This window comes from Myotis yumanensis, unplaced genomic scaffold (assembly GCF_028538775.1).
Source record: "Myotis yumanensis isolate MYYU_CA2020_CCGP unplaced genomic scaffold, mMyoYum1.0.hap1 SCAF_3, whole genome shotgun sequence".
NCBI classification, from domain to species: Eukaryota; Metazoa; Chordata; class Mammalia; order Chiroptera; family Vespertilionidae; genus Myotis; species Myotis yumanensis.
Window position 1 is genome coordinate 193,041,456 of NW_027223754.1, and position 27,990 is coordinate 193,069,445.

The 27,990-nt window shown below is 56.7% G+C and overlaps 3 protein-coding genes and 1 non-coding gene across 4 annotated transcripts; all 4 read right to left on the bottom strand.

The window, feature by feature from the left end:
- Positions 1-375: 375 nt before the first annotated feature.
- CUNH12orf57 (chromosome unknown C12orf57 homolog) lies at positions 376-2,191 on the bottom strand. Its single transcript, XM_070407919.1, has 3 exons — positions 1,808-2,191; positions 1,366-1,542; positions 376-607 (listed from the first exon to the last, which is right to left on the bottom strand). The coding sequence occupies exons 1-3, from the start codon at positions 1,857-1,859 to the stop codon at positions 456-458; spliced, it is 381 nt and encodes a 126-aa protein (XP_070264020.1). The 5' UTR covers positions 1,860-2,191; the 3' UTR covers positions 376-455.
- LOC139007833 (U7 small nuclear RNA) lies at positions 2,117-2,179 on the bottom strand. The gene has a single exon (XR_011470981.1). It is a non-coding gene; the product is annotated as a U7 small nuclear RNA (small nuclear RNA).
- A 983-nt stretch (positions 2,192-3,174) lies between the features above and the next one.
- ATN1 (atrophin 1) lies at positions 3,175-15,382 on the bottom strand. Its single transcript, XM_070410753.1, is given in 12 exon segments — positions 3,175-3,723; positions 3,897-4,077; positions 4,448-4,591; positions 5,907-6,603; positions 7,123-7,345; positions 7,492-8,135; positions 8,137-8,587; positions 8,589-9,502; positions 10,081-10,194; positions 10,345-10,482; positions 10,629-10,822; positions 15,219-15,382. Coding segments are annotated over 11 exon segments (3,567 nt in total). The 5' UTR covers positions 10,656-10,822; positions 15,219-15,382; the 3' UTR covers positions 3,175-3,689.
- Positions 15,383-19,272: 3,890 nt separating this feature from the next.
- ENO2 (enolase 2) lies at positions 19,273-27,921 on the bottom strand. The gene is made up of 12 exons (XM_070410754.1): positions 27,815-27,921; positions 26,324-26,423; positions 24,872-24,967; positions 24,666-24,724; positions 24,279-24,348; positions 23,663-23,796; positions 23,216-23,438; positions 21,955-22,152; positions 21,040-21,241; positions 20,656-20,764; positions 20,434-20,492; positions 19,273-20,182 (listed from the first exon to the last, which is right to left on the bottom strand). Exons 2-12 carry the CDS (start codon positions 26,406-26,408, stop codon positions 20,113-20,115), a joined length of 1,305 nt encoding a protein of 434 aa, XP_070266855.1. The 5' UTR covers positions 26,409-26,423; positions 27,815-27,921; the 3' UTR covers positions 19,273-20,112.
- Between the last annotated feature and the right edge of the window lie 69 nt (positions 27,922-27,990).

The window sequence follows — 27,990 nt, forward strand, 5'->3', positions numbered from 1 at the left end:
GGGGAGGGGAGGAGCCACCTGGAGCTCCACCTGGAGCGCGAGCTGACAGGGCCGCAGGAGGGCGGGTGGGGGCAAGGACCAGGAAGTAACCCCGGCCCAGTGAACACCAGCCAATGAGGGAACTTTTTGGTGCGCAGCCACCAAGGGGCCGCAGGGAAAGCCCACGAAGCCCCATTCCTCACCAGAGGTACTACCTGTGCAGGCCCACCCGCTCAGGGTGTTCAGGGGCCGGCCCACCCTCCCACCCTGCCTTGGAGCAGGGTTGGGCCCAGCCAGAGCATAGGAAGATCTGGACAGGGACATGAGCAACTGAAATGGCAGAGGGAATCGGGGCCAGGAGGTGGGCTTGTCAGGTCACAAAAGAATGACGCTGAGAAGAAATCACAGGCATGTTTATTATCCACCGGGACTCGGAGATCTTCCCTTCCCAGGCAATGCCACGGGGAGGCCAGCTCTCAGGAAGCGGCTACGCTGCCACCTGAAGCAGGCCCGTGGGGTGGCAGTGTCATCGGCGGCAGGAACAGTGCCTTCAGCTTGCCCGACAGGCTGGCAATCTCAGGATCCTGGGCTTCGTAAGACTTGACCAAGCGGGCAAACTTCAGGACACCTGCAAGGGGGGTCTGAGGTCAACCCACATCCCCAGGGAATGGAGGTGCTCAAGACGAGGGCAGAGGGTAGCCTGAGCATGAGTCACTCGCCAGGTAGCTGTCTGCAAAACAAGGCACATGAAAGGCCTCTGCCCCGGGGGTTGGGATCCACCACTTTCTTGTCTACCCGGAGCACAACTAGATGGGATGCAGGGAATGGAAATATCCCAAGGCAGCGTGCTTCTCCCAATCGAGTGAACAATTTTAGCAATTTAGTCACAGGAATCCAGAGTATGAACACCCAGGAAAGACCCCATATCTATAACCACAGCACAGGAGGGCCAGGGGGTGACCGGCCTAAATCAGTCAACACCCTTGGGGAATACCGTGGTCTCATTAAAGAAACTGAACTTCCAACCCTCAAACAGAGAGCAGCCGAAACCCCTTGGAGGGGCTGCAGAAGCTGCCATTATGCAGATGAAAAGCTTTCAAAACGGGATTCAGGTCCGGCTCTGCGGTGACGACCTTCCGGCACTTAGTTTACTACAAGAGTATGTTTCCTCATCTTAAAATGGAATAAAGTATAACTAATGGTAACTACAAAATGCACTGAGGACTTCACCTGGCGCATTTCAGAGTAGATCCTAGGGCCTAGGCTCTCAGGGCCAATACTATTAGACGGATTATGGCTGCCTCCGTGTGGCGAGAAGGGAGACGACAGTCAGGACAACGAATCCGGCACGTTTCTCCCCAACTCCACCCATCCCGGCCGACCCACCTTCCCCGTCGCAGCTGAAGCCATAGGCCTTGATGACCTCCTGCTGAATCTGCGTGGCCACGGGCAGCACGAACTGCAGCATCTTGCCCATGTCGTTGCACGCGTTGTCCCGAGCCTCGTCCATGCGCACGGCGTTCTCGGGGGCCGCGAACGCCTGGATCACCTCGGCCAGGACCACTGTGTGGCGGATGCAACCCAGGGTGGCGTCCCGGCAGGCCCGGCCCACAGTGCAGGGAAGAGAACAGGGAATTAGCGGGCCGAAGCCGCAGTAACCCGATAAACACGGCCCGAACCCCTCGCTCTGGGGCACCCCTCCCAGAGGAGGGAGGAGGCTGGTACCCCGCGCCCCGTTTCCGGCGGAGCAAGCCCATCTGGCTGCCAGCCTCCGCCGGCGCCCTCCCCCGGCAGGCAGCCCCCGGGACTGGGATGCCCTGCTGCTCACCCTTGGCCTGTTCGGCGCTCAGGGCCGCAGCCTGGGCCGAGGCGGACGCCATAGCGCCACCGGAGCAGCACCTACGGCAACACCTAGGAAATGCCGGGAAGAGAGGGAGGCCGCCGACCGGTTCCCGGGGTTGTGGGGGCGGGGGAAGAGCCAGCCGCAGCCGGAAGTTCCGCGGGCGCCCCCCAGAGCACCCCACGGGACCCCGCGGAACTGGGAACACTCGGGTGTGTGACGCTCTAAGGAGCAGGGAGAATAACGCTGGCGCGGGCCTCGAGTGGTTCTATTGTTGCCATGGACTCGCGGTTTGGGGAGGGCCTTCCGGGACGAGCCGGAAGACCTGCTGGACAAATTCAAAAAGAGCTGTAAGCACTGCGCGGCGCGCCCTGACGAGAACGCGGGGCCGCCGTGGACTCCGCTGTGGGTGAGGGTGACTCCGAGCGGACGCTCCTCGCTCCCACTGCTGTGCAAGCAGCGGGGCACACGGCGACCTCACAAGGAAAAACGGTATTTAAGGGACTTATTCATGTGCATTTCTAGAGTTGGCAAACGTTTGAGACGGGCGTATGCAAATGAGATCGATGCTGATTGGCTGAGAGAAGCCAGTCACACCTTTTGGTTTTTAAAAACGGAGACAGTGACTTGCAGCAGTAAAAGCTTGGAACTGAAACAGCTGTCGCACTTGCATACGAGTGCTGCAGCGTAATGCCGTCTAACTTGTCTTCTAGGCGTTTGAAATGCTCTCTTCTCAAACCATAGGGTAAAGACTCCTGGATTCTAATCGCTTTAATCTGTGGAAATAAGGCTCTTGGACCTCTGCTTCATAATGTCTCAAAGTATTCTGCAGAAAGGATTCAGACTGGTGGCTCCTAGCTGTCATGCCTCAGCGGGCAGTGGTGGTTCAGTGGTTGGGCGTGGACCTATGAATCAGGTGGAGGTTCATGCCCTGTCAGAGTACATGCCCGGGTTACAGGCTCATGGGGGGCGGGAAACAGGGGAGGGAAAGGGGGGTGAAAAGGGGGAGGGAGAGGGGAGAGGAAGGAGTTTTCAGGAAGCAGCCAATCAACGATTGTCTCTCATTGATGTTCCTATCTCCCTCTCCCTCTCCCTTCTCTGAAATTAATAAAAATATATTTTAAAAACAAAAACCTCCTAAGTCTGAGTATTTCCTAGACCTGACCTTGGCAGAGGTGTGCCTGTCCAGGCCTCCAGCATCCTGATGGGAGTATCCTTTTCAACTGTCCAGGGTCCCTCCACCCAGTTCTTCAGAAGGCCCATCCCTTCCCACTTCCCAGAGGGACTCTATTGAGCAGACAACTTCCCACCCCCCACCCCGCCCCGTAGCCCGCAAATAAGGAGTCACAGCCATCTTCCTGGGGAGTTGTGAGGATGTTTTGTTTGGTTGGTTTTGGTTGGGATGTTTTTAAAGAGCATCATATAGATATTTATATATATAAATTATTAATGTGGGGCAGGGGCAAGGGGCATACATTGCAGAGGGGGGCGCGCACACAGGGATTGGGTAGAGGCAGGGGGTGGCACACAATGCTACGCAAAAACAGCCACATCTAACAGATGAAATAATCACACCAACGGGGCGGGGAGGGGCAGTGGCCACAGGGGCTGGGCATGGGACAGGAAGAAAGCAGGGGGACAAAAAGAGGGACCTGGTCCAAGATACTGCGCGCTTTCTGCCCCCACCCCCCTACCTCCCCACCTCTGCACACCACAGGAGCCTCGGTTTCCCATCTGTCCCTTCCTCCCTCCCTCTGCCCAGCTGCTGAGGCCCTGCAACTGAGCAGCACCCCTCCTTGCTCTGGGTGGCAGGCCAGGAGGGAGACTTCCAAATCCAGATGCACACTTGGGTGTTCTCTTGATTGCAGGTTTACAGTGGCTTGTCACTTTCCTTTTTCAGGTGACTGGGAGTAGAACAGAGATAAGCGAGTGAGGTCAATCTGACCTGACCCCTCTCACAGAGGATGGTGGAAGAGGGGATCCCTCCCTGAGAAGACTAACACCAAGTTGTACCATGCCTACACCCCATCCCAGGCCTACATCTCCTCATTCCCGGCCTAGGGGCGCCCAGTAGTACCTGTAGTAGTCCTCCTGGGCAGGCAGCGGCACACTGTGCAGCGGGTGATGGGCATGCAGCCACTGCTGCTGCTCCAGCGCCAGGCGCTGCAGCTCAGCGGACTGTGCGTGCATGGCCTGCAGCTGGTGAGCTGCTGACATCGGGGCAGAGAGGGAAGCTGGCAGGTCCCGGTAAGGAGCAGCTGTAGGCAGGAAGGGCACAGGGCACATGACTGAGCCAAGAGATAACCAACCACTTTACATACAGAGGCAACTGAGACTAAAAATGTTAGGTAACAGCAGTCTTGAAAAATGCCAGTGGTGGAGTTAGGATTCAAACTTCTTGGCCTGGCAATAAAACCTATGCCTCTCTTCAGCAGATGGTTGCGATTGCCAGGGGACATGACGTGAGGCCGGGCATATCCCATCCCCATACCCAGCTCCTCCCATCCCCAGCTCTTCTGGGCACCTCCTCACCCATCCCAAGCCAAATTAGGCCAATCCCACCACCCAAATTCCTCCTTTCTGCTCTTCCTTTATTAGACCTTCCCTATCCCCAACCTCCATCCTTACCAAAGAGCTGGTGACGAAGAACTTCATTCTCGTGCAGAGGGTGAGGAAGAAGGGGGTTGGGGAGGGTCCCAGCTGGGTAGGGTATCCGGGTAAGGTGAGACCCTGAGGCCAGGGGGTCAATGAGAGGGTGCACTGAGGCAGAGGCTGGAGGGTAAAGAAGAGGAAGGTGTCACCAGAAGGCAGGTTTGGGGAAAACCATGCATGTAGTGAAGGGATCCAAGCCTGGGAAGAGAGATGGAAAATCAAACACAGGGAGATCCAGAGTGGAACAAGGAGCACAATGGACAAGTATGAGACGCTAATGGGGCAGGGACATATTAACAGACAGATTATAGTTATCAGAGGGGTCTGAGGAAAAGGAAAGAGAGAAGTGGTCTGCTTAGAGGAGATGAAAGAGGATAGAAAGTTTAGAAAATGAGACAGGAAGAGAGGTTAACAGAGAGACAGAAAGCTCAAGGGAGGTTGGAATGAACATGAATGTAAGGTTAGACTGGGCAATAAGAAATCTAGTGAAACCCTAGTCCCGTGGTTGGCAAACCGCGGCTCTCGAGCCACATGTGGCTCTTTGGCCCCTTGAGTGTGGTTCTTCCACAAAATACCACGTGCGGGTGTGCACATACAGTGCGATTGAAACTTCGTGGCCCATGCGCAGAAGTCGGTATTTTGTGGAAGAGCCGGTATTTTGTGGAAGAGCCACACTCAAGGGGCCAAAGAGCAGCATGTGGCTCGTGAGCCGCGGTTTGCCTAGCCGCAGTTTGCCGACCACTGCAGCCGGTTTGGACTCAGTGGCTAGAGCATCAGCCTGTGGACTGAAGGGTCCCAGATTGGATTCCGGTCAAGGGCACATGCCCGGGTTATGGGCTCGATCCCTAGTAGGGGGCTTGCAGGAGACAGCCGATCAATGATTCTCTCTCATCCTTGATGTTTCTATCTCTCTCTCCCTTCCTCTCTGAAATCAATAAAAGTTTTTTTTTTTTAAAGAAATATAGTAAAAGGACAGTAAGTAAAGCTCATTATCACCTATGATGCCCACAACCACAGCTACAAGATTCTTTCTGAAAGGCACAGAGATGGGGAGGAACATAAAAGACCTACAGCTGGGAGGAGAGAAGGTGGCAAGAAGTCACAAGAGAGCTGAATCCAGAGGAGCAAGAAAACAGGTATGTGAGGGTCTGGGGGAAATGGGCTGTAACGGTAGAAAGGCAGTGCTCTCTCAAAGGGCTCCAGCTTTGGCCTCTATCATGGGTGGGATGCTAGACTGACAACGGTGGGGGTGTGGGGAATAGTCGCTGTGGCAAGGCTAGGGTATGAGACGACAGGCTGGTGAATGACAGGGAAGCAAAGATCAGGGAAGCACTTAGGAGAGAGCTCATGCCAGACTAGGGAGGTCCTGGACTGAGGAAGAGAACCCAATCACTTGGGGGGGGGGGGGGGGCAAGGAAGGAAGTAGGAGTCTCACCTGCATGGATGGCATCCTGCTGGTGAAGGTGCAGGTGGGAGTGGATGTGGGAGTGCTGGTGGTGATGGGGGGTCACATTGAGCATCTGCAGCCGGGCCAGTGGGTCATTGCCCAGGGCTGCCACCCTTTCTGCATGCTGCCTCTCAGCTGCCAGACGCTCCGCGTAGGACATGTCAGGCCGCAGGGCTGGCCCCGCAGCCAGCGCCAGACGTTCTCTCTCCAGGGGCCCCAGACTCGGATGAAATGGGAAAGGGTGCAGACCAGGGGGGCCAGGCTGCAGAGCTAGGCCTCCATGTCGAGGGAAGGGATCCAGGCCAGGCCCAGGAACCCCGTGTAGGGGTTCCAGCTCACTGGGCTTCACCTCAAAGCCAGGCTTGAGGCGGTCACGGAGGTCTCTTTCTCGGGCTTCCCGCTCCCTCTCCCGGGCTGCTGGGTCACTGCTGTACAGGGCTGGGACATTGTAACCCAGGAGTCCCGGGTCCACTGCCCCCAGGGGCACGTAGAACGGATGATTGCGATTGCCAGGAGACATGACGTGAGGCCGGGCATATTCACTGAGTGTGCGCAGGGCTGGAGTGTCAGGACCCAGGTAGGGGGGCACTGTAGCCACAGCACTGCCCGGCTCAAATGGAGGGCGATGGGGCACTGGGCCGAGAGACGGACACTCCACTGGAGCACGGCCCTCCTGAGCCAACTTCTGTGGGATACAGGGAGAAAAGGAATCAGAAGAGCAGTTTTATAAAATGGTGGCCAGGCCCTAGTCTGGTGTGGCTCAGTTGGTTGGAGCATCAGCCTGTACACCAAAATGTTGCAGGTTCAAATCCGGGTTGGGACATGGGCGAAAAGCAACCCACCATGTTTCTCTCTCCCTTCCTCCCTCTGGAAACCAATAATAAAAAAGGTGGGCAATCCTGAGCTGCTAGTTTATCTCAGCAGCAGAATGCCAAAGTACCTCGTCTTATTGGAACTCAGCCTACCAGGAACTCCCCTACCCACTTCTCCTGAAGAGCAGCTCTTCTTACAATCCACAGGCAGTCTGACCTGAGCCGACCCCAGACCAGGCATCCCTCCCGCAGGAATCCTGTGGTCTCCATTTCCTGGGCTGCAGTACTTCCTCCTCTCCGAGAGGTGGCGCAGTGCCCCCGCCCCTCGAGCCTGACTGCGCGGCGCACAAGGCAGGCCGGAAGGCGGGAGGCGCACGCCGTGACGCACTCACCACGCTCCGCTCCAGCTCGCGTTCCTTCTCGCGCTCGCGTTCCTTCTCGCGTTCTCGCTCGCGCTCGCGCTCCTTCTCTTCGCGCGCGCGCTGTTCGGCCTCGCGCCGCACCTTCTCCACCAGGTCGGCCCGCTTCTTGGCCAGCTTGGAGCCCTCCAAGGGCACGAAGTACAAGTCGCTGCGCGCGCACGAGTTAAAGCCGCGGTCCAGGTGTTTGTTGAACCTGTGGGCGCAGAGGCAGCGCGCGCTCAGCTCCCACCGGCTGGGCAGGCGGACAGGGGCCGCCGTACTTTACAAAGCACCTTGTGGACGCAGCCTCCCGACCCCCGCCCCGCCATTCCCCACCCCAGCCCGCCTGCACCCACTCACCGGGCTGACTGACTGGCATGGCTGGGCACGTCTACCACCTTGGGAGGGGGAGAGGGGCTGCGGGCCGCGGGCACTGGGCTCTCGGGGGTCTCGTACTCCTCAGCCGGCTCCTGTTTGATCTGCGTGGCGCTCAGGGGCGGCCCTGGGGCCGGGCCGGCCGGCGGTGGCAGAGAAGATAGGCTCGCGGGTCCTGCTGGCGGCAGCGGCCCGGGCCCCACCGTGGGCGAGCCCGGCTTGAAGGGGCCCTGGCCCGCGGGCGGCGAGGTGCCTCGGTAGCCCGGGGGGGTCCCCGTTCGGAAGGAGGGCGGGGACCCTGGCTTGTACCCCGGCGGGGTGGCTGTCTTGTAGGCCCCGGGGGAAGGGGCCCGCTTCCCGTACGGCGGGGCCCCGGGCGGGGAGGCGGCCTTGTAGCCGGCGGGCGAGGACGCCACCGTGGCGATGACTGTGGAGAGCGTCGCCGAGGAGGTGGTGACCGGGGGCGCCGGCGGGAAGGGGTAGGGCGCCCCTGGGGGGCCCTGGGAAGGAGAGGGGTGTGGACACGGGTAGGACCCTTGAGAGGAGGCAGAGGAGTTGGAAGAGGAGGAAGAGGTGGGGGGGCCGCTGGGGCCCGCCTGGCTGTAGGGCACCTGGCCGTGAGGGGGGGGGCAGGTGTGCCGGCCCCGGTGGGTAGGGCCGCAGAGCGCCCAGGGAGGGAGACATGGCATAAGGGTGCCCATGGTGGGAACTGCTGCTCTCCAGGGGGTGGGCATAAGCTCCGGGTGGAGGGGGCCCTGAGCTCCCATGATGCTGCTGCTGCTGCTGCTGCTGCTGCTGCTGCTGCGGCTGAGGCTGCTGCTGCTGGTGGTGATGGTGATGTGTGGGGGCCGAGGGGTGGGCAGTGGACTGGCCTCCAGCAGGAGGAGGGAAGGGGCCTGGATGGGCATTGTTGTTGGCGAGGAGGCGGCCATAGGGAGGAGGTGGGGGGGGACCCTGGCTCCACACGGCCTGGGACGGGAGCGAAGGCTGGGTGTACTTGGGTGGCTGATTAGAGACGGAGAGGCTTGTGGGGGGAGGGAAGGAGTGGGGGTAACTGGGCAGGGCCTGGGAAGCGGGGGTACTGGGAGGCAGAGGAGGACGAAGAACTGGACGAGGAGGCTGCTGCAGAGCTGCTACTAGAGGACGAGTAAGGGTACCTCATTGGCGGGGCGGGGGCAGAAGAGGAGGCAGGGGGCAGAGGGTGGGGCGAGGGAGCAAGAGTGGGGCCCTTTTCTGGGCCAGGAGGAAGTCCACCCATACCCTGCCCCATGGCATGGGGAGAGGGCAGATGCCCAGGTAGGGGCTGGGCTCCCAGGCCAGGAGGAGAGGCTGATGCATTGTTCAGAGGTCTCAAAGCAGGTGGGGGAGGCAGGTTTGGTGTCACATGGGGGAAGGTGGCTGGTGGTGGAGCAGAGGGTAGGTTTCCACCACCCACTGGAGCGTTTGATGGCTTTGTTGGGGGAGCACCCCCAGCCCCAGAGCCCGATATTGAAATGGGGGTAGTGGGTGGGGGTTGCTGCTTACCGCCACTAGGGGCCCCCACTGAAGAGGCAGCCCCTCCCCCCTTGGGACCCATTGGGGGTCCAGACAAAACTCCTCCACCAGCACCCCCAGGGTAGAGCTGTGGATGAGGGGGAGGGGCCCCAGGAGGAGCCTGGAACATTCGAGATGGGGGGGGCTCCATGGGAGCATGATATCCAGTGGGTGTCACAGAAGGGTGGGATTCAAAACCAGGTTCTGGCTGTCGAGGGTTGCTGTCTGGCGGTGGAGGGGAGGGAGGAAAGAGTGGAGGTGGGTGGTAGGGGCGGGCGGGGCCCTGGGACAGGCCGGAAGACGAGTCGGAGTCATTCTCCACGCTTCCAGGGCTGTAGATGCTGGGGGACGTGCTTCGGTTGTCCTGGTCTATATCCCTCGGGTCACTGCTACCATCATCATTGAGGCTCCGCCCATCTAGACTGTCCAGATCCGAGGGGGACTGTGGCCGGGGGAGCTCCTGCTGCAGAAAAGGGAGAGCTGTTTTCCCCTCTGCCTTTCCTTTCTTGCTTCCCCTAGATTCGGGGCCTCCCTTGCATAAATCATTTCCCCCTCACAGCACACCACTGGGCCACAATGTGATGGACACTCTTACTCAAGCCCACTCTCCTACCACCTCTGGATTCCACACCTCTCCCCACATTCTCAGCTGCTCCCTAGCAGCCCCTAGATCAGCCCCTCCTTGTAAAACCCTGTTCCTCTTCGAGTGTCCATCTCAAGCACCTTCTTCCTATCCACAGCTGAATCCAAATCCGTCTTCCACCAGCTTATATCCATCCCCTTCTTAACTCCTTTACCTCTTTAACATCCCAGAAACCCTTGGTTCTTAAAAGGCCCACTTCTGCATTTTTTGTATGATTTATCTGTTCCTTCCACTAAGACTTCTCACCCTAAACCTCCTCCTCCTTCCTGAAAATCAGGACCTAGAAAAGGAAAGGCCAGGCTCCTCCACTTTTCTCCTATCCCAGGTAAGATTAAAGTGGGAATCCTGAATGAAAGCAAGTGTGGGGGACAGAACAGTCAGAAGATGGGTCAGGATACCTCCGTTTTGGTCTTCTTTGGTGCATGGGTCTCTTCACTTTCACTCTCTGAGATCTCCTCACTCCGGCCCTGCTTGCTGACCTTTGGGGTGGAGGCTTCCTCTACTCGCGCCTTCTGTTAGCGAGAAAGGGAACATTCCTGTCTTACACCTCCCAAACCTCCACCACTGCCCTCTGCCAGCGAGGAAGTACCCCACAGCACACACACATACAGCCTTAGCCCCAGTGCCTGGGCCACCTGTGGGAGGACCTCAAGACAGAATACCTTGGCCGTCTGCCTAGACTTCTCAGCTTTGCCATCACTGCTGGACGTGCTGACCCCTCCAGGGGAGGCCCGGCCCCTCGATCTCAATTCTTCCCGGGGCCCAGGGGCCTCTTTCTTCCGTCCACTCCTCATTGACATCTGAAGGAGAAGAAAGGAAACAAAAGTTTTTTTTACACTACATCTAACTTTAAGATGTGCCTTACTGCAATTCTTTCTCTCCAGGCCCGTCCCCCTACCTTCCCTGCCCCTAATCTTTCATGTCCCTCATTTAAGCTGTCACTCACTGAGTCTTTATTCTGTCGTGTCTTCATTCTTCAGGCTGTGGAGACCCCATTCTCCTCTGCCTGGGCAGCTGAATACAGAAACTTCCCTGCTTCACCCCAAGTTCCCCACAACTGTGGCCTGGGAAGCAGGAAGCAGGATCTCCAAGTTTCCAGCGTAGGCACCTGGAACTTGCAGGATCTGTTTTCAGTGAAGCCTGTTAGAAAAAGACCATCAAAATGTCCAAATCAGGGAATAGAGTCTGAGGGGGTTACCACAGCAAGCGCCCTAGCCTTGGCCTTTCAGTCAAGAAGTACAGGCCCGCCCTCGCTGGTTTGGCTCAGTGGATAGAGCGTCAGCCTGAGGACTGAAGGGCCCCAGGTTCGATTCCAGTCAAGGGCACATGCCTGGGTTGCAGGCTCAACCCCCAGTAGGGGGCGTGCAGGAGGCAACTGGTCAATGATTCACTCTCATCATTGATGTTTCTATCTCTCTTCTCCCTTCCTCTCTGAAATCAATAAAGATATACTTTGAAAAATAAAATAAAAAGCAGTAGTGCAGGCCCCACAATACATGGCTGGCTTGCCCCATGTCTATAAGTGAATTACAATATCATCTCTTTCATCTCTGGGGAAGGCAATAAAACTCAGATGTATCTATGAGCCCCAATTCAGGAGATGACACTATTTTACCCTTCATGATACCTAGGAAATATTTGTGCACACACAAACTCCACAGAGCCTTACAAAAGAACATCAAGAAACGTAGCTAAAGTATTATTTATTGAGCACCCTCTTTATGTCAAGCCCTCACATACACAATTTAATATTTATAACCAACCCTGAAAAGTAGGTGTTCTTATTCTCATTACATAAATGAGGAAACAGGCTCAAAGATTTGTGATTCTGACTTGCCAACTTCATGTGATGTACAGTGAGGAACCAGTGACAGCACCAAATCAAGCCCACCTCTCCCTGACTCCAAAGCCCAGGTTCTTTCTTTATACTTTATTCTCATCAGAAGTTGGTTGAGATAATCCTCAGAAGACCTAGGTCAGCCCCAGAGATTTGAAAATAGTCTTTTTTCACATCAGAGTGAGTAGGAGAAGAATGTCCCATTCTACAATGCAAAGGAATGCAACCCTACCAATCCCAAGACAAAATCTACGTATCCCCAAAGTGCAGAATTTCACTTTTGAGAGCCTCATAAAGACCCCCCTCTCTAGTGCTTGGGTTCCCAAAGGCTAAAGGAAAAGGCAGGACTTTCGCTTTACCGATCAAATCAGTGAGTACCCAATACAGATTTGTGAGCCTATCCTCTCACTTGGCTTAGACGGGAACATACACCTCCTCACACCCTATCTATATCTATATATCTATATCGGTCTATACAGTCAGCTATTTTCATTTGCATTGGTTTGTACTTCCTGCTAAGTGTCATGTCTTTCCATACTACCAACCATATGATCTTTTGAGAGCAAAAATATTACCTTGCTACTGTTTTCTTCCTTTCTATATCCCCCACTGATGTCAAGTATATATGGGTGTTCTGTTCTTGACCTCTAAACCCACTAACTTTGTAGGTCTTCTTGGATGAAGTGCTGCTGGCCTCAGTGGGAACAGAGTAAGCTTACCTGTGTGTTCTGAGTTAGGAGGCTTCGCTAAGGTAAATGGCATTTCCACATTCTAGATCCTATTTTCCCCAAGGAATACAAAGTAATCACTTCTTACCTCCACTGAACCATACTGAGGCAGGTAGTGAGGGGTGAGCCTAACCTTTCCAGGTAACTTAATAAGAATTTACTTGAGTAAAAAATAGATGGACCAAAGCCCCAGGTCATCTGAACTTACAACGGATGCTCTGCCCAATAAACCAGCCACTTCTCTTCAACTATAACTATTAGCATATTTTTTGTTGTGTAGATTGACTTTAAAATACTGTCAACCCAAAATGTCCAAATAAAACCCAAATATCGAAAGGGGAAGACAATCTTAACAGAAGCACACAGCAATGACCATGCTGACTATTTGTGACAGGTATGTCTTTGCAAGCCCCTCTAGAGAAGAGCCTCTCTCTCCTTCCAGCACCAAACCTGCTTACAAGTCAGTCAGACCCAGGGACTCCAAAAGGCCACAGAAATGCAGGAATGTACCTGCGCAATCCCAGTGTGCCCCTCCCCATACTTCTACTTGTAAAATCAGTTGAAATCTGCCCTGGCTGGTTTCGCTCAGTGAATAGAGCGTCAGCCTGTGGACTGAAGGATCCTGGGTTCGATGCCGGTCAAGGGCACATACCCCAGTTGTGAGCTCAATCCCCAGTGTGGGGCATGCAAGAGGCAGCTGATCAATGATTCTCTCTCATCATTGAAGTTTCTCTCTCTCTCCCTCTACCTTCCTCTCTGAAACAATAAAAATATATTTTAAGAAATAAAATAAAATCAGCCGAAGTCTGATAAAATAAGCAACGAGTAGCTTTGAAGAAAAGCAGTCATTAAAAGGTAGGTAATCCCGGGGGAAGGAGCAAGGGAGAGAAATTAAGGTTGTATTTATGTGTCTGAACCAGGGGCATGTTTTAACACCAGCAAGCTAAGCTACACTCCATCTTGTAGCCAGTCACTCTAACTAACATTCACAGAGCACCTACTATGTGTCTGGCAACACACAGCTCATTCACCGTCATTGCTTCACTGCAAAAGGAAAATGATAAAGACCAGACTGGGGAAGTGGAAAAGTCAGAAATAGGGAGAGTCTCTAAGTAAAACAGAAAAAGAAATTAAGGGAGAAATATGAGATGGATGTCAGAGGGAATACAATAGAGGCACAGGGTTTTCGGGAAGGGCTTAAATTCCAGCCCCCATCATCATTCCAGATCTACCAGACTAACAAACACCTCGATAACAAAGCAGCCCAGACCAGCAGGTAACAATGCACTGGCCTAAGCCTTCAGAGAATCCAGGATCGTCAAAGGGGCCTCAGAAATCATCTCATCTACACAACCCCTTCACCTGGCAATGCAGCCGAGGCTCAAAGAAACAGAAGTGACTTGCCCCAGGTCGCAGACGTACAGCCAGGACTAGACCCAGGTCTCCCGGCTCCACCGCACCAGCTGCTCCACAGCCCTCTCCCCTGGGCCACCCTTACCTGAGGTGGGCGTGGAAAGCCCAGCCATTCCTACAAGATGGGAGGAATAGCTCCAAGGTTCGCTGGGGAAAGGGGCCACTGTGTCAAAAGAGGCAAAAACTGATTGTGGAGGAAGACTCACGCTTAAGAAAATGGAAGAATATCAGTGCAAAGAAGCAAAAAGACTCCTGTGTACAAAAAGTCCCTAAAAATGAGAGAGGGTCAGAAAAAACTACCAAAGGATGGTCTCATGAACAGAGCATCCCCATGCTCCCACCAGGCCGACGGGGAGGGACTTGGAGAAACACCATGACTGTCGAGATGGAAGGAAAGCCTACCCACCAGCAACACTAGAAACCATCTCCCGAACCCACACCACAGTCCCGAGGACACAGCCAAAGGCTGAGGTCCAATCGACACGCTGAGCCCCCACCTACTGGACATCCCAGCGGATCGTTGCCATGGCAACACAATGACAGAACCTGCCCCTCAAGAGTCCATCTCAGGGGTCCATCTGCCAGCCACTCCCCCTGCAGTTGCCAAAGCAACTCCTACTCCTCGACGGTCCCCTCAGGGAAGAGAGCTTCCGAGTCCACCCGGGTCACAGCGAGCCCTGCACAAAGGGAATCGCTGGGCTCAAACAGTCCCGAAGGAGCCCGCCCGCCCGCCCGCCCGCCCGGGAGACCGCAGCTGGAGGGGCCCAGGGAGGCCCTGGATGTGAAGGGGAGGGGACACCTTGTCCCGATTCTCCGGTTTCCACGCTCCCGTCAGTGTCCCTCTCTCCGTTAGTTTTAGGGTGACCCCCACTACTGGACCCCAATATGCTCCTCGCCAAGAAGTAACTATGCCTGAAACTGGGAGGGAAAAAAAGGACAGAGGTGACCTGACATGGGGGAAAGAAAACGGAATCACAAAGGCACTGCCTGCCCAATTCCACGCAGGAACACCTGGGGGGGGGGGGTCTCAAAGGTGCACCCCTCCTCGGCCTTCCGCAGGCTGCGCTCTCCCCCTCACAGCTACAGTCCCCCCCCTTTCCTCACCGCACCCCACCCCTTCCCCTGCCCCATCTCCCACCCCTGCGCGCCCACCACCCCACCCGGCTCCGGACCCGGGCCTGGCCTCCGGGCTGCTCCCGGGGACCTGACGCCCACCTCGCGGCCCCGTCCATTCCTTTCCGCTTCGCCCCAAAGCCCCTCACGGGCATCCCGTTCCCCCCCCCGTCCCCCCCCCCCCCGTTCCCCTCCGGTCCGGGGTCCGGCTACCCCATCGGCCTCCTCCTGAGACCCTCCCACCCCACCTGCCCGGTCCGCCGGGTGCCCCTGGCCCCGGCCCCTCCGACCCCCCAGCCTCAGGCCGGGCGGCGCCCGCCGCGGGGGGACCGGATCCGAAACAGAACAAATGGAGGCGGCGGCGGCGGGAGGGGGCCGGGAGGTGGGGGTGGGGAGCCGCGGCCCGAACCCGGGCGTGCCCGGGCCCGGCGGCGGCAGCTCTTACCTGGCGGTAGCGCGGGACAGCCGGCTGGTTCCGAGCAGGATCCGGGGCTCCGGCGCCGACGGGGGGCGGCGGCCGCTCCCCGCCCCCCTCTCCTCTTCCCGCTTCAGTCGCCGCCGCGACGGCGGCGGCGGCGGCCCCGACCCCCTCGGAGGGCGGCCCCCATCCCCCCCCCCACCAGGCCCGGCCGCTCCCCCCGGCTCACCCCGACCGGCTTCGCTCAGCCCCTCCCCGGCCGCCGCCGCCCCCGCCGCCCGGAACGCCCGCCGCGCCGCCCGCCCCCGCCGCCCGGCCGGCCCTCCGCGCGGCTCCGCGCCGCCGCCTCGCCCGCCGCCCGCGCCCGGCCCGCGCCGTCCCCGGCCCCGAGGAGGCCTCCGCCGCGGCCCCGCCCCTTCCCGGGCGCCGTCCCCGGGCCCTCGGACCCTCCCCGGCCGGCGGGCCCCCGACAGGTCCTGGCCCCTGGCCGCTGGCCCCGGCCCGACGCCGGGCTGCGGGCGAGCTGGGCGGCGCGTCCGGCGACTCGCACAGGAAAGCGGCCGGCGGCGGAGGGAGGCGCGGAGGGGGATGGGAGAGGGAGGCGGGGGAGGGAGCGCGGAGGAATCGGGAGAGGGGCCGGAGGGAGCCGCGAGGGCGGGCGGGGGAGGGAGCGCGGCGCGCGGCGAGGGGCGGGGGAGCGGGGGGAGGCGCCGAGCGAGTTGGCCCAGACCGAGGCCGGAGGGGCCCCGGGTGCGGGGAGGGTTCGCCGGGGCGGAATGTGGGGCGCCTGCGGGCCTTGGCACCGGGGAGGCGGGAGGGAGGGGCTGTGGTTGTCGGGGTGGCTTTGCGGGAGGCAGAAGTTTGGGCGCCCAGGGGCCGTGGCCGAGGGGGGCGGGAGGTGGGGAGGCCGAGGGGGGACGGGGAGACCGGGAAGCTGAGCTGCGGGGGCTTCGGGCAGGGAGGTTGTGACGAGAAGAAAGAAGCTGGGGGGAGGCGTCTGTGGCAGACATGCGGGGGGAGGTTGGGGAGGCGATCGTGCGAGAATGGGATGGAAGTTTGGGGCCATAAGGTGGGGAAGAAATGGAAGGAATGGGAGACACGTAGGAGGACCGGGTTTCTGGAAGAGAGCAGAGTTTGGGGGTGACTGGTGTTGGGAAAAGAATAGGAAACAAGAATTTGTGGGTGATGGAGAGACAAGTTCAGAGATGTCAGCTCGGAGAAAGGAATGCATGAGAAACCTTAGCGATGACGGAGGCGGGGCCAGGCGCGTTTTCTAGGGGTGCTGGGGTGCTGGGTGGGGAAGGAGGGTGGACCACAGGGATGGCTGGGTCCTGGGGGTGGAGGGTTTCCAGGAGAGCTGAGGATTTTGATTGGCAAGACCAGGTAGATAGAATGGAGGGGCATGAGGATTGGAAGGGCAGGTGAGATAAACAAGGCCTTTGGTGGCGTATGGAAGCGGGAAGGTCAGTGATGCAGAAGACAGTGGAAGGGAAAGGAGAAGGGAATGATAGGAACGGGGCGGGCAGCTCTGGTGTAGGGAAGAGATTAATTCGGAGGAGTGGGCCACCATCCTCGCCCTCTGTCTAGTGGTGTCTCCTTTGAAGTCATCACTGGGACTTTGGGCCCCAGGGAAGGGATGGGGTAGGGATTAGTCTCCAAACTGAGCCAAATCCCTAGGTGCCCCGCTTCCCTAATCCCAATCATTCTAATGTGGAGACAACCCCCGCCACAGGCGGGCGGCTCTTCCTTCTCCCACACTGTTCTCCAGGCAGCCTCCGCACTGCCAGCCTTCCCCGTCTTCAGCCTCGAGGCCTGCAGCACCCCAGAGCCCACCACCAGTGTCTCCTTCTGAGCTGGCTCCCTGCCCCACACCAAGCAGCAGCATCTCCCAGGACAAAGGACACCAAGACACTGGTTGGATTTTGGCAGCTGAGATTGCCAGAGAATGGGAGGGAGGCAGGCTGGGAAACAGGAAGAGCTGGGGCTGGAGTCAGGATTGGGAGCCCTCCACAGCTCTCCAGATTTGGGGTGGGGGTAGGGTATGTGTGAGGCCAGGACAGCTAGAGGCCAAGGGTGGGCCCTGAACGGCAGGATCCCGCCAGCCTTCTGGGAAGGAGGTTGGCTCTGTATCAGCTCAGTAGATTTTGCCTCATATTTCCTTGGGCCGGGCTCAGCCAAGTTCTAGGAATACCCAAAAGCTCCAGCCGGATTCTAAAGCATTGGGGACCCTGAACAGGAGGTTTCCTTGGCCCAGGAGAGAATCACACCACCCTTTTGTCTCTTAAATTGGTTGACACTTTACCACCGGGCCCACCTTCCTTATTCCTCAGGGCCTTCAAGAGCCAAGGCCAACTTCCCCCACCCCCCAGCCGCCTGCCCCCCTCCCAGTACCCTAGAATAGCTCCTGCTCCTCCCCACCTCCCAACTTTGCTCCAAGACTCCTCCTCCCTCCTCCTCCCCCTCCCTATTGCATTTCCTCTCTCTCTGCACCTCTCAGTTTAGTCTCCCACTGGATCCTGGCCGAGGCCTTTTCCAATTCCCTTCCAGGCTGAGCTCTCTCTCGTTTTTTCAACCACTAAGGGGTGAATGAGGATGGTGACACATCTAAGCCTAAAAGAAAAACGTAAGCATCGGTAAGAACAGAAGATGGGGGAGAGTTGGAGAAAAGCCAGGGCCTCCACCCTCCAAATCCTCCCCTACCTGAGGGCCAGGCTGACAGTTCAGCTTCAGGAGCATCACACACACACACCACCACCACCATCCCTCACCCCAGCTCCCTCTCAACCCCCAGCCCCCCAGGACCCACTGGTCTCCAGGCAACGGCACAAAGGGAAAGTGGAGAGAAGGGCCTGGGAAACCCAGGCAGAGCCAGCTGTAACCCAATCTACCCAGTACCTGGGGGAGGGGGGGGGGGGCATGGCTGCAGAGAAGGTGACTGAGTAAGGAGGGAGAAAGGGGGCAGAGGTTAGACAATGTGGCTCCAACCAGAATCGGCCTGGTTAGTCCAGGAGTTACTAAGGAAAAATGAGTCTAACGCACCCCAGAGAAAACCAAGAGGCCCAACGGAAAGTGTAGTGTGCCCCAAGGGAAACAGAAAAGGCGCCAGGAGACTCAGGAGAGAAGGGAAAGATGAGATGCCCGCACTGAAATGAAGAGGCACTGAGGAGCGGGTCCAAGTTCTTTGAACTCAAATGGAGGACGTGTCAGCGACACAGGAAGGACAGGGCCGGGAAATGGGTTCTGCCCATGCAGAACTGGGATCTTCTTGTCCTGGAGCTGGGTGGGATGGCAGAGGGATCCCAGGACCAGAACTCGGAAACAGAGCGGGAGGCCCACAGAGGGAACAACCTTGAAATCCCTCCCACCTACCTTTAGCCGGGCTGTACCGTGTCCTGCGGAACCTTGCCTCCCTCTAGTGGCCACAGCTTTCCACAGCCCCTGGTGTTCAAAGGGTTCTCCCCCTGAGTGGTTCCTGGGTTCCCATCTCAGTGCTGGGGCTCCACAGGAGCTAGAGTTGTGGTGTATCTTCAGCCACACACTGGCACCCTACTTGCAGGCTGACCCAGCTGGGGGGAGTTGAATCTCCAGTTTACTGGAGGCCTTTTTCCTCAGCCCCTGGTACCATCCGTCCCTCCTGGTTCCCTACCTTGCAGGGAGTGGTGGCCATGCAATGCTGTTCCATCCCCAAAGCAGCCAGGATTGGGGTTTGGAGAGGCCCAGTACGGGAGCTGCTCTAGTTCACAGATTTATCCCTTCTCTGGTCAAGGCTCTTTGGGAATCTGAAAACACTGTTGCCACCTTTCCTCCAAAATGCACATACACACATTTTTGGTGATTTGAAGAATTCCTGCACCAGATTAAGAACTGCTCATTCACCTGGATCCTGGCGCCTAGCTTGCTGCTGAGAAGGCAGGGGCAGCATGGCCCTCACCTAGCTAGGGTGGGGGAGGCAATGTCATCATCTTGGCCATATTTGTTCTATTTGTCTTCCTCCTCTTGTGCCCTCCCCAGCTCTGCTATCCAGTGTCACCATCTTCTCTCCCCTCATATGAACTACAGTCAGACTCCTCGGACACAATAATGCACTGTGATTCAGACTTTAATGGTGGTGTTCATTTCAATGTCAGAGGTGGTGGGAACTGTGGAACATGGCATGGTGGGAGCAAGACCTTGCTCTGGGGCAGCTGGAGAAAGAACAGGGAAGGTAGGGCTGGGAAGAGAGTTCCAGGGAAGAGTCCCCAGGCGCACAGCCCCATCTCTGGCCCCAGCCAGGCTTCAGTGAAGGGTTGCTACACACAAAGGAACTGCCAGCAAGGCCTTTTTCTGTTCCCTTCAGCATTCCAGCAAGACTTCCATCCCAGACCATCTCAGAATCTATAGCCATATGAAATACATAGTCCCCTCCAGCCAGGCCAGTTTTTGGCCCTGGAGTCATGAGGAAATGAATAATCAACAGGATGAGTGAAAAATAAATAAATAAATAAATAAATAACACACTAAAACCTCAGGGCAGGCATGCCCAGCAGCCAGCACCTCCCTCCACCTCAGCGCCATGCAGTGCCTGCCTCATCTGCAAAGTGGAAAACACATGGAACAGGTGCAAAGCACAAGTGACCCAGGGCCCCTCCCTGAACACCTCAGCGGCCAACCCTGATGCTCCTGTCACAGACCCTGATCATTCTTCCACGGACCCCCTTATAATCCTCAGTCCTGTGGCAAGTCTTTGAGGAGAGAGAAAAGGAAGGGAGGAGAAGTGAAGAGTGTGGAACCCAGAGGGGGAGAGTAGAGACAGCAGGGGTGGGACAAGCCCAGGAGCCGTGCGGCAGGTCAGCTGGGGTGTCTGGGGTGAAATATCACAGAGCAGGACAGGAAGGGGTTCAGGAGAGTGGAGGGGGTCCCAGTCTCCAGGAGAGTAGAGGGATCACAGCACGCTGGGATTGCGGAAATTGTGTCCGGCAAAGCGAGCTTCGTCTCCCAACTCTTCCTCAATTCTGAGAGAAATGAGCCAGAAAGGAAACGTCAGGGGAGCAGGAGGCCCTCAGTCTCCTAGCCCCTCACACCACCCGCTCCTGTGCCCTGGCCCAAGTGTGGGCCTTCCCTGGCTCTCCCACGTGACCTGTGGGATCCATCCATCAGGCCACTAGTCAACCCGTCCTTCAGAACTCCTCTCTGGATATGGAACGGTGGGCAAACAGAGCTTCTAACCTTGAGCCCTGGGCTCCCATCCCCCAGGTCCCCTCACCTCATGAGCTGGTTGTACTTAGCCAGACGCTCAGAACGGCACGGGGCACCAGTCTTGATCTGAAACATCAGGAAAGATAAGCGGCTCAGTGGCTGCCCCTTCATTTCCTTAAAGGAAATGTTCACTCCCTTGAAATTCCCCTGACACCCTCAAACACCTGGAAGGAGAGACCCACCTGAGCCTAGAACCCACCAACTGCACAAAGATCTCCCTTGCACTCACCTGGCCTGTGCACAGCCCCACCACCAGGTCTGCGATGAAGGTGTCCTCAGTCTCCCCTGAGCGATGACTCACCATGACCCCCCAGCCGTTCTCCTGGGCCAGCTTGCACCTGTATCCATACACCAGCACTGACCCCAGCCCCTCACACTGGGCACTCTCTTCCCAGCCCCAACGTTGGTCTATGTTAAGAAACATATGGAGGGAGGTTGTCTGGGAGGGAAGCAGAGAATCTGTTCGGAACCCAGAGGGAGCAGAACTGAGGGCTATGAAGGTAACTCTAGGTCCCCTGCTCTCTTCAGCATCTGTGGGCAGGATTGGGCGTAGAGCCCTTGCAAGAGGGTCCTGAGAAACGGGCTGAGCAGGAGAGAACCAGGAGGCACTCACGCTTGGATAGCTTCAGTGACTGAACCGATCTGGTTGACCTTGAGCAGCAGGCAGTTGCAGGCCTTTTCTTCCAGTGCCCGCTCGATACGCTTTGGGTTGGTCACTGTCAGGTCATCACCCACAATCTGTATCCCTACATTGGCCGTGAATTTCGACCAGGCAGCCCAGTCATCCTGGTCAAAGGGGTCCTCAATGGAGACCACTGAGGGAGAGGGGTGAAGGGGCTGTTGATCTTCTCTGGGGCTCTGCACCAGGCAGGAACCCCCCACACACACTTTGATTCCCTGAAATAGCCAGATCCCCTGGCTAACTGAGCTGCTCCTCCTGGCTTCCCCCATCCCCAATAAGCCTGCCCTAACTGAGTCTTACCTTGATTCATTCATAAACTTTCAAAACACAGGGGTTCCGAATCTTTCTCACAGCCTATCTGCATGTTCACATTTTCACTACCAGGAAGCCCTTCCTCATTACTAATCAAAATCCTTCATTCTGCAATTTATATCTAAAGCTCTGGTAGAACTGAAGGATAATTCAGTTCCTCATCAGCCTTCTATTCTCACATCACTTCCAGCTCCATTCAGCATCCACAATTTTATCGATCAAAAACACCGAAATGGCTGGTTCCCTGCCAGATCCAGTCACCTCACCATCCCTGGTTTCTTCCAAAGCCTTCCCCATGACCCCAGAAGCTTCCGAGCACATGACTTTAATCAGGAGCTGAAGCAGATGGAACAAATTCATCACAGGGACCTGCACATTGACTCCATACAAAGCCCAGGCTCTGCAGGAGACTTCACCCCATCCCTGGCTCTCAGTCTCTTCTTAGGATACCTGCACCTGGCACCTGGGGTGGCATCCCATAAGGTCCTGCTGCCCGCCCCCTGCACTCTCTTCCATACCCCGCATTGCTCTCACCAGGATAGTCCCTGACAAAGTCCTGGTAGAGGGACCCCAGCTGGTCCCCAGTGATGTATCGGGAAGGGTCAGCAGGAGACTTGAAATCCAAGTCATATTTGCCATCACGATAAAACTCTGAGGCAGCGACATCCATGCCAATGACAATTTTTTCCGTGTAGCCAGCCTTGTCAATGGCTTCCTTCACCAGCTCCAAGGCTGGGGATGAAACACAGCGAGATTTAGCAGGAAGAGCAGACAAGGAGGAAGGAGAGAGAGGAAGAAATTAGGGGCCGTGGTAGAGCACTCGCTATGGAGGAGTCTGGCTAAGGTTCTGGTCAGGGTTATCCCCAGGTCTGGGAAAAGCAGGCCATCTCCCAGGAAGGCAGAGGATGCCTTCGGTTAATAACAGTGTTTTTAAATAGCTATCATTTATTGAGGGCTAACTGTGCATTTCACCTATATGATCTCATTTAATCCTCACAACGATGCTATGAAGTAGATACTGTTATTAGTGTTCCCCTGTTACAGATAAGAAAGACGGAGCATGGCCTGGCCAGTATTGCTCAGTGGTTCAGCGTCGACCTAGGTTCCATTCCAAGTCTGGGCACATGCCCAGGTTGCCAGCTGGATCCCCAATAGGGGGCATGCAGGAGACAGCTGATCAATGATTCTCTCATCATTAATGTTTCTCTCTAACCCTCTCCCTTCCTCTCTGAAATCAATAAAAATATTTTTTTAAAGACAGAGCATGGACAAAATAAGTAAGAAAGATCACCAGCCAGTAAGTCTTCAAGTCAAGGTTGAAAGGCAGGCAGTTTTGGCCTCAGAACCTTAACTCTTAGCCACTACCAATTTTGGGTTTTGTTTCTATTCACTATACAGTTTCTCCCAGGGCAGAAAAAAGTTACAGATCCTCAAGGCCTACGAAGGTGGGGTGAGAGTGGGAAAGATTTAGAATAGGTTACCTAGAGTTTGGTGTATCTCATCAAACTGAGAACCCTATAGAGTTAAAGTCTGGCATGGATCCCACAGGAGACCTAGACCACCTTCCAGCACTTCCAGGGGCTCTGGCGAGAACTTATATAGTCACGAAGGAACCTGGCTGGGCAGGTGAGGACTGCTCTTCCAGGCCTGCATGTGAATTTGGCAGGCCCTCTGGAGCTAGCAGGAGTCAAGGACCACCACCCATACTCCTCAGGACGTGGGGAAGTATGTGGCCCTTCCCAATGGCCCAGGATGAAGTGAGACTCAGAGCTGGGAGTGGGGATCCTGGTCTCACCCTCACTGTTCTCCAGGATGTTGGGGGCAAAGCCGCCTTCATCTCCCACATTGGTGGCATCCTTGCCATACTTGTCCTTGATGACTCCCTTGAGCGTGTGGTAGACCTCCGCCCCAAGTTGCATGGCATCACGAAAGCTCTCGGCACCCACCGGAAGGATCATAAACTCCTGCATGGCCAGCTTGTTCCCAGCATGGGAGCCACCATTGATCACATTGAAGGCCTGGGAGCCACAGGACAGACAGTCACCGAGCATTTTCCTTTCTGCCCCTGGGAGCGTCCACCCAAGATCCCAATTCCCTCCCAGCTTCCCAGACTCCGAGTCTCATGTCCCCATCCTCTCTCTTTAGCTACCCCGATTCCCTGTCCTCCCATCAGTCTTCACAAGGTTTCATGCTCCCCCGGGCCCCACCCCTGGGAGAGGTACAGGCATGGCGGGGTGCTCACCGGCACAGGCAGGATGAGGTCTGAGTTCCCAGCCAGCTGAGCAATGTGGCGATATAGTGGCAATTCCCGCTCAGCTGCCCCTGCCTTACACACGGCCAAGGACACACCCAGGATGGCATTCGCCCCAAACTTGGCTGGGAGATGACAGAAGAAGGCACTAAGCAAAAATGTCTCCTTCCTCTTCTAGCCCGACACCACCTATACTCCCCAAAGGAGGCAATAGAGGACTCCCCCCCTTCTCCCTCCTCTGTGCAACATCTAGTCCATTCTCTCCTGAAATAGCGGGGGAGTTGGGGACGAGGTGACAGGAAAGGGCAGAGAGCTGCGTCTATTTCTAACCACCCCAAGATCAGACTATCTCATGCCAACTCCCTCCCCTTTATGCTTCAAAGAAGTTCTTCCTCGGTCTAATAGTCTAATGTCACACACACACACACACACACACACACACACACACACACCAATTGCAGTTAAACTCATCTTCTCCTGCTCTGATTTTGGGGATAGGATGAAAAGTCCATCCTCAGGAAGCTCCCACAGCGCTGGCCCCTTCAGTTCTCTCTGCTCCACACCTCCCCACCCTCAGCCTCCCCACTTTCTCCCGGCCCCTGCTTACATTTGTTCTCTGTCCCATCCAACTCCAACATCAGGTTGTCCAGCTTCTCCTGCTCCACCACAGAGAGACCCTGCAGGGAGAGCCACCATCACACAGGGCCAGAATGGAGGCTGGGCCCTAAGACACAGGGCCCCCCTTCACACAGGCTCACATCCAGCCAGGGTCCAACCAGGTTCCTGTGACAGCAGCCTGTCTGGATCAGGGGACCTGAGCCCCCACAGGAGCAGAGGACAGTAAGGGGTCATCTTCCCACCTTCCCTTAGTAACCATGATTCCCAAGGGGTGGGCCTTCCCCGCCCCCCCCCCCCGCCCCCACTTCTCCTCCCCTGGCCCAGGATTCCTTCTAGGACCCTGGTCCTGCCATCCCCAGCAAAGAGTGAGCCTCACTGAGCTGATGAGGGCTGGTGCAATGGTTGTGTTGATGTGGTCCACGGCCTTCAGGACACCTGGGGAGAGGCAAAGAGGCCAGGTTAGGTCAGGCCAGGAGGGGCCAGAGGGAAAGGGGGGGATGCAAGAAGAGGCTTAGGGACTGGTGTGAGGTCGGAATATAAAGCTGAGGGGTGAGAGAGCTTGGGAAAGAGAGAAGGCCTCACCTTTGCCTAAGTAACGCTGTTTGTCCCCATCCCTTAGCTCCAGGGCTTCATAAATCCCAGTGGAGGCTCCACTGGGCACTGCGGCCCTGAAAAGACCTGGGAGAGGAACATGGAGTGAGGAGGAAGAGAGAAAGACACCAGGGACCAGGGATCCATTTAGCCTCCAGCTCTAAACTCCTGCCTGCCACATCCAGCCCTTTCCCCACACTGCTCCCTAATACACACACATACACACACCTCCCTTATACACCCACATATATACACACTGCTCCTAACACACACAATACACACTGCTCCCTAATACACACACACTATTCTTAATACACACACAGATACACACAGCTCCCTAATACACAACTACTTCCTAATACACACACACTGCTCCCTAATACACTCACAAACATACACACACCTCCCTTATACACCCACATATATACACACTGTTCCTAATACACACACACATAATACACACTGCTCCCTAATACACACACACTATTCTTAATACACACAGAGAGATACACACAGCTCCCTAATACACAACTACTTCTTAATACACACACACTGCTCCCTAATACACACAGACACTCACACACACACACAGCTCCCTAATACACACACACACTATTCCCAACACACACACACACACTGCTCCCTAATACATACACACATAATACACACTGCTCCCTAATACACACATACTAATCCTAATACACACAGAGACACACACAGCTCCCTAATACGCTACTTCCTAATACACACACGCTGCTCCCTAATACACACACAGACACTGTCACACACACACAGCTCCCTAATACACCCACATATATACACACTGCTGCTAATACACACAGAGATACACACAGCTCCCTAATACAAAACTACTCCCTAACACACACACACACACACACACACACACACACATACACACTGCTCCCTAATACACACACACACATATACACACTGCTCCCTAATAATACACACACTGCTGCTAATACACACAGATACACACAGCTCCCTAATACGCAACTACTCCGTAATACACACATGCACACACTGCTCCCTAACACACACACACACACACACACACACACGCACACAAGCAAGGGCCTCCTTATCCACCCAACTGAGTTCCCACATGCACCAGTAGGAACCCAGAGAAATGAAGTTATGCACTCATATGCTCACACACAGGTGCATACACAAACATGCAGAGGCAGGGCAGTGTCATACACTAAACTAGAACACGGAGGCCTGCCTATCCTGGCTCCCCTGGACAACAGCATCCAACCCCCACAATCCAGGCCAAGAGCCTGACCCAGCACCCCATCCCTGCTGGGAATCAAGGAAGCTTCCCCTCCCAGGCCAGGGCGAACCCAGCACTGAGGGGTCGGGGTGGGGGTCGGGGTGGGGGTCGGGGCGGAGGGCCGGGCTCGGTCCGGGCCAGCTCAGTACCTCTGGCAGTGTAGAGATCCACCTCCACAGTGGGGTTTCCACGGGAGTCCAAGATCTCCCGGGCCCAGATCTTCGTTATCGACATGATGGCTGGGATCTCCTTGGGTGGAAGGGAAGTAAGGAGAAAGGTAAGAGGCTTAGAGGGGTGGAGCCTGAGATCGTGGGCGGGGCCAGAGGCTAGGAGGATGGGAAAGAGGTTACTGCAGTGGGTGGGGGTGGGGAGGAGCAGGCCGCCACCACCGGCTGTAGAAGGGATTCCCCCACCCCTTCCAGGGGGAAAGGAGAAGGTCACTGCAGTGAGGAAGGGGAGGTCACTGCGGTGCGGGGCGGGGTAAGATCCAACTCGGAGGCAGGAGGACACCGCAGGGGGCGGGGGGCAGTGGTTCCCTCGTCCCCTAGCAGCTTGGGCAGCCGGCTGGTGGGGTTCGCCCAGACCTCCTCAGAGAGGAATGGCTGCCAGGCTTGCCTTTCTCCTTGGAGCCAAGAAAAGGATGGGTAGTCTGCACAGCTGGAGCCTGCATTCACAGCCCGTCCCCCCAACTTAGCACCCCAGCCCCACGCCCAGGTCCCACTCTCTCCCGAATGTACGTCCCTCCTCTCCCACAGATGTGCCGTGGAAAGCGGGTCCTAGGAAAGGCCCTCCGTCCTGGGGGTCGCAGCGGGGAGGGAGGAGGAGGAGAGACCCGAGGGGTGAGCAGGGCTGGGCCCTTCCTCCAGCCGCCCCTAGACAAATTCTCCCCTCCCAGCCCGGCGCGGCCGGAGGGGCGCAGTGTGTGTGTGTGGGGTGGGGGGTGGGGGCGCGAGGGAGCCTAGACTCGAGAGCAGCGGTTCTCAACCTGTGGGTCGCGACCCCTTTGGGGGTCGAACGACCCTTTCACAGGGGTTGCCTAAAACCATCGGAAAACACATATAATTACATATTGTTTTGTGATTAATCACTATGCTTTAATTACGTTCAATTTGTAACAATGAAAATACATCCTGCATATCAGATATTTACATGATGATTCATAACAGTATCAAAATTACAGTTATGAAGTAGCAACGAAAATAATTTTATGGTTGGGGGTCACCACAACATGAGGAACTGTATTAAAGGGCCGCGGCATCAGGAAGGTTGAGAACCGCTGCTCTAGAGGCTGCTGCGGAAGGGTGAGAGAAGACACCCCTCAGATGCAAAGCCAGGGGACGTGCCAGGATGAAAATGCACAGCCGGGCGGGGGAAGAGAGCCCGACCTAATGCCCACAGGATCGGAGGTGAAGCGGGACAGGCCAGGGTGCAGAAGGGCTGGCGCCCAAATGAGAAGGGGGCGACGGCCAGAAACCGAGCGGAGCGGTCCGGGCAGGCGGGGAGGGCGGGTGCCGGGAGGCGCGGGGACGGAGCAGGTGCGCAGCGCCCGGGGAGAGATGCGCGCGGGCCGGGGGAGCTGGGCAGGGGGCGCAGGGGCCGGGGGACAGGCCGAGGGGCGCGGGGGCCCGGCAGGGCTTCACCTCGGGGCTGCAGACTCAGCCTGTGGCGGTGGCAGTGGCGGTGGCGGTGGCGGTGGCGGCAGCGGCGCAGAGAGAGCGGGAGTGGCGGCGGCGGCGGTGGCGACTGCGGCTCCCGGGCTGCGGGAGGCGGGCGGGGGGTGGGGAGGGGGGGAGGCGCCGATAGGGCCGGGCGGGCG

Excerpts from the sequence above, each read along its gene's own strand:
- CUNH12orf57 (XM_070407919.1), bottom strand. The coding sequence starts at position 1,859 with ATGGCGTCCGCCTCGGCCCAGGCTGCGGCCCTGAGCGCCGAACAGGCC. Across the intron at positions 1,543-1,807 it reads GAGCGCCGAACAGGCCAAGG|TGGTCCTGGCCGAGGTGATC; the intron begins GTGAGCAGCAGG and ends TCCGCCACACAG. Across the intron at positions 608-1,365 it reads CTTCAGCTGCGACGGGGAAG|GTGTCCTGAAGTTTGCCCGC; the intron begins GTGGGTCGGCCG and ends CCCCCCTTGCAG.
- ENO2 (XM_070410754.1), bottom strand. The coding sequence starts at position 26,408 with ATGTCGATAACGAAGATCTGGGCCCGGGAGATCTTGGACTCCCGTGGA. Across the intron at positions 20,765-21,039 it reads GTCACTGAAGCTATCCAAGC|GTGCAAGCTGGCCCAGGAGA; the intron begins GTGAGTGCCTCC and ends GTATGGATACAG. Across the intron at positions 20,493-20,655 it reads TGGGGCTGTGCACAGGCCAG|ATCAAGACTGGTGCCCCGTG; the intron begins GTGAGTGCAAGG and ends CTGATGTTTCAG.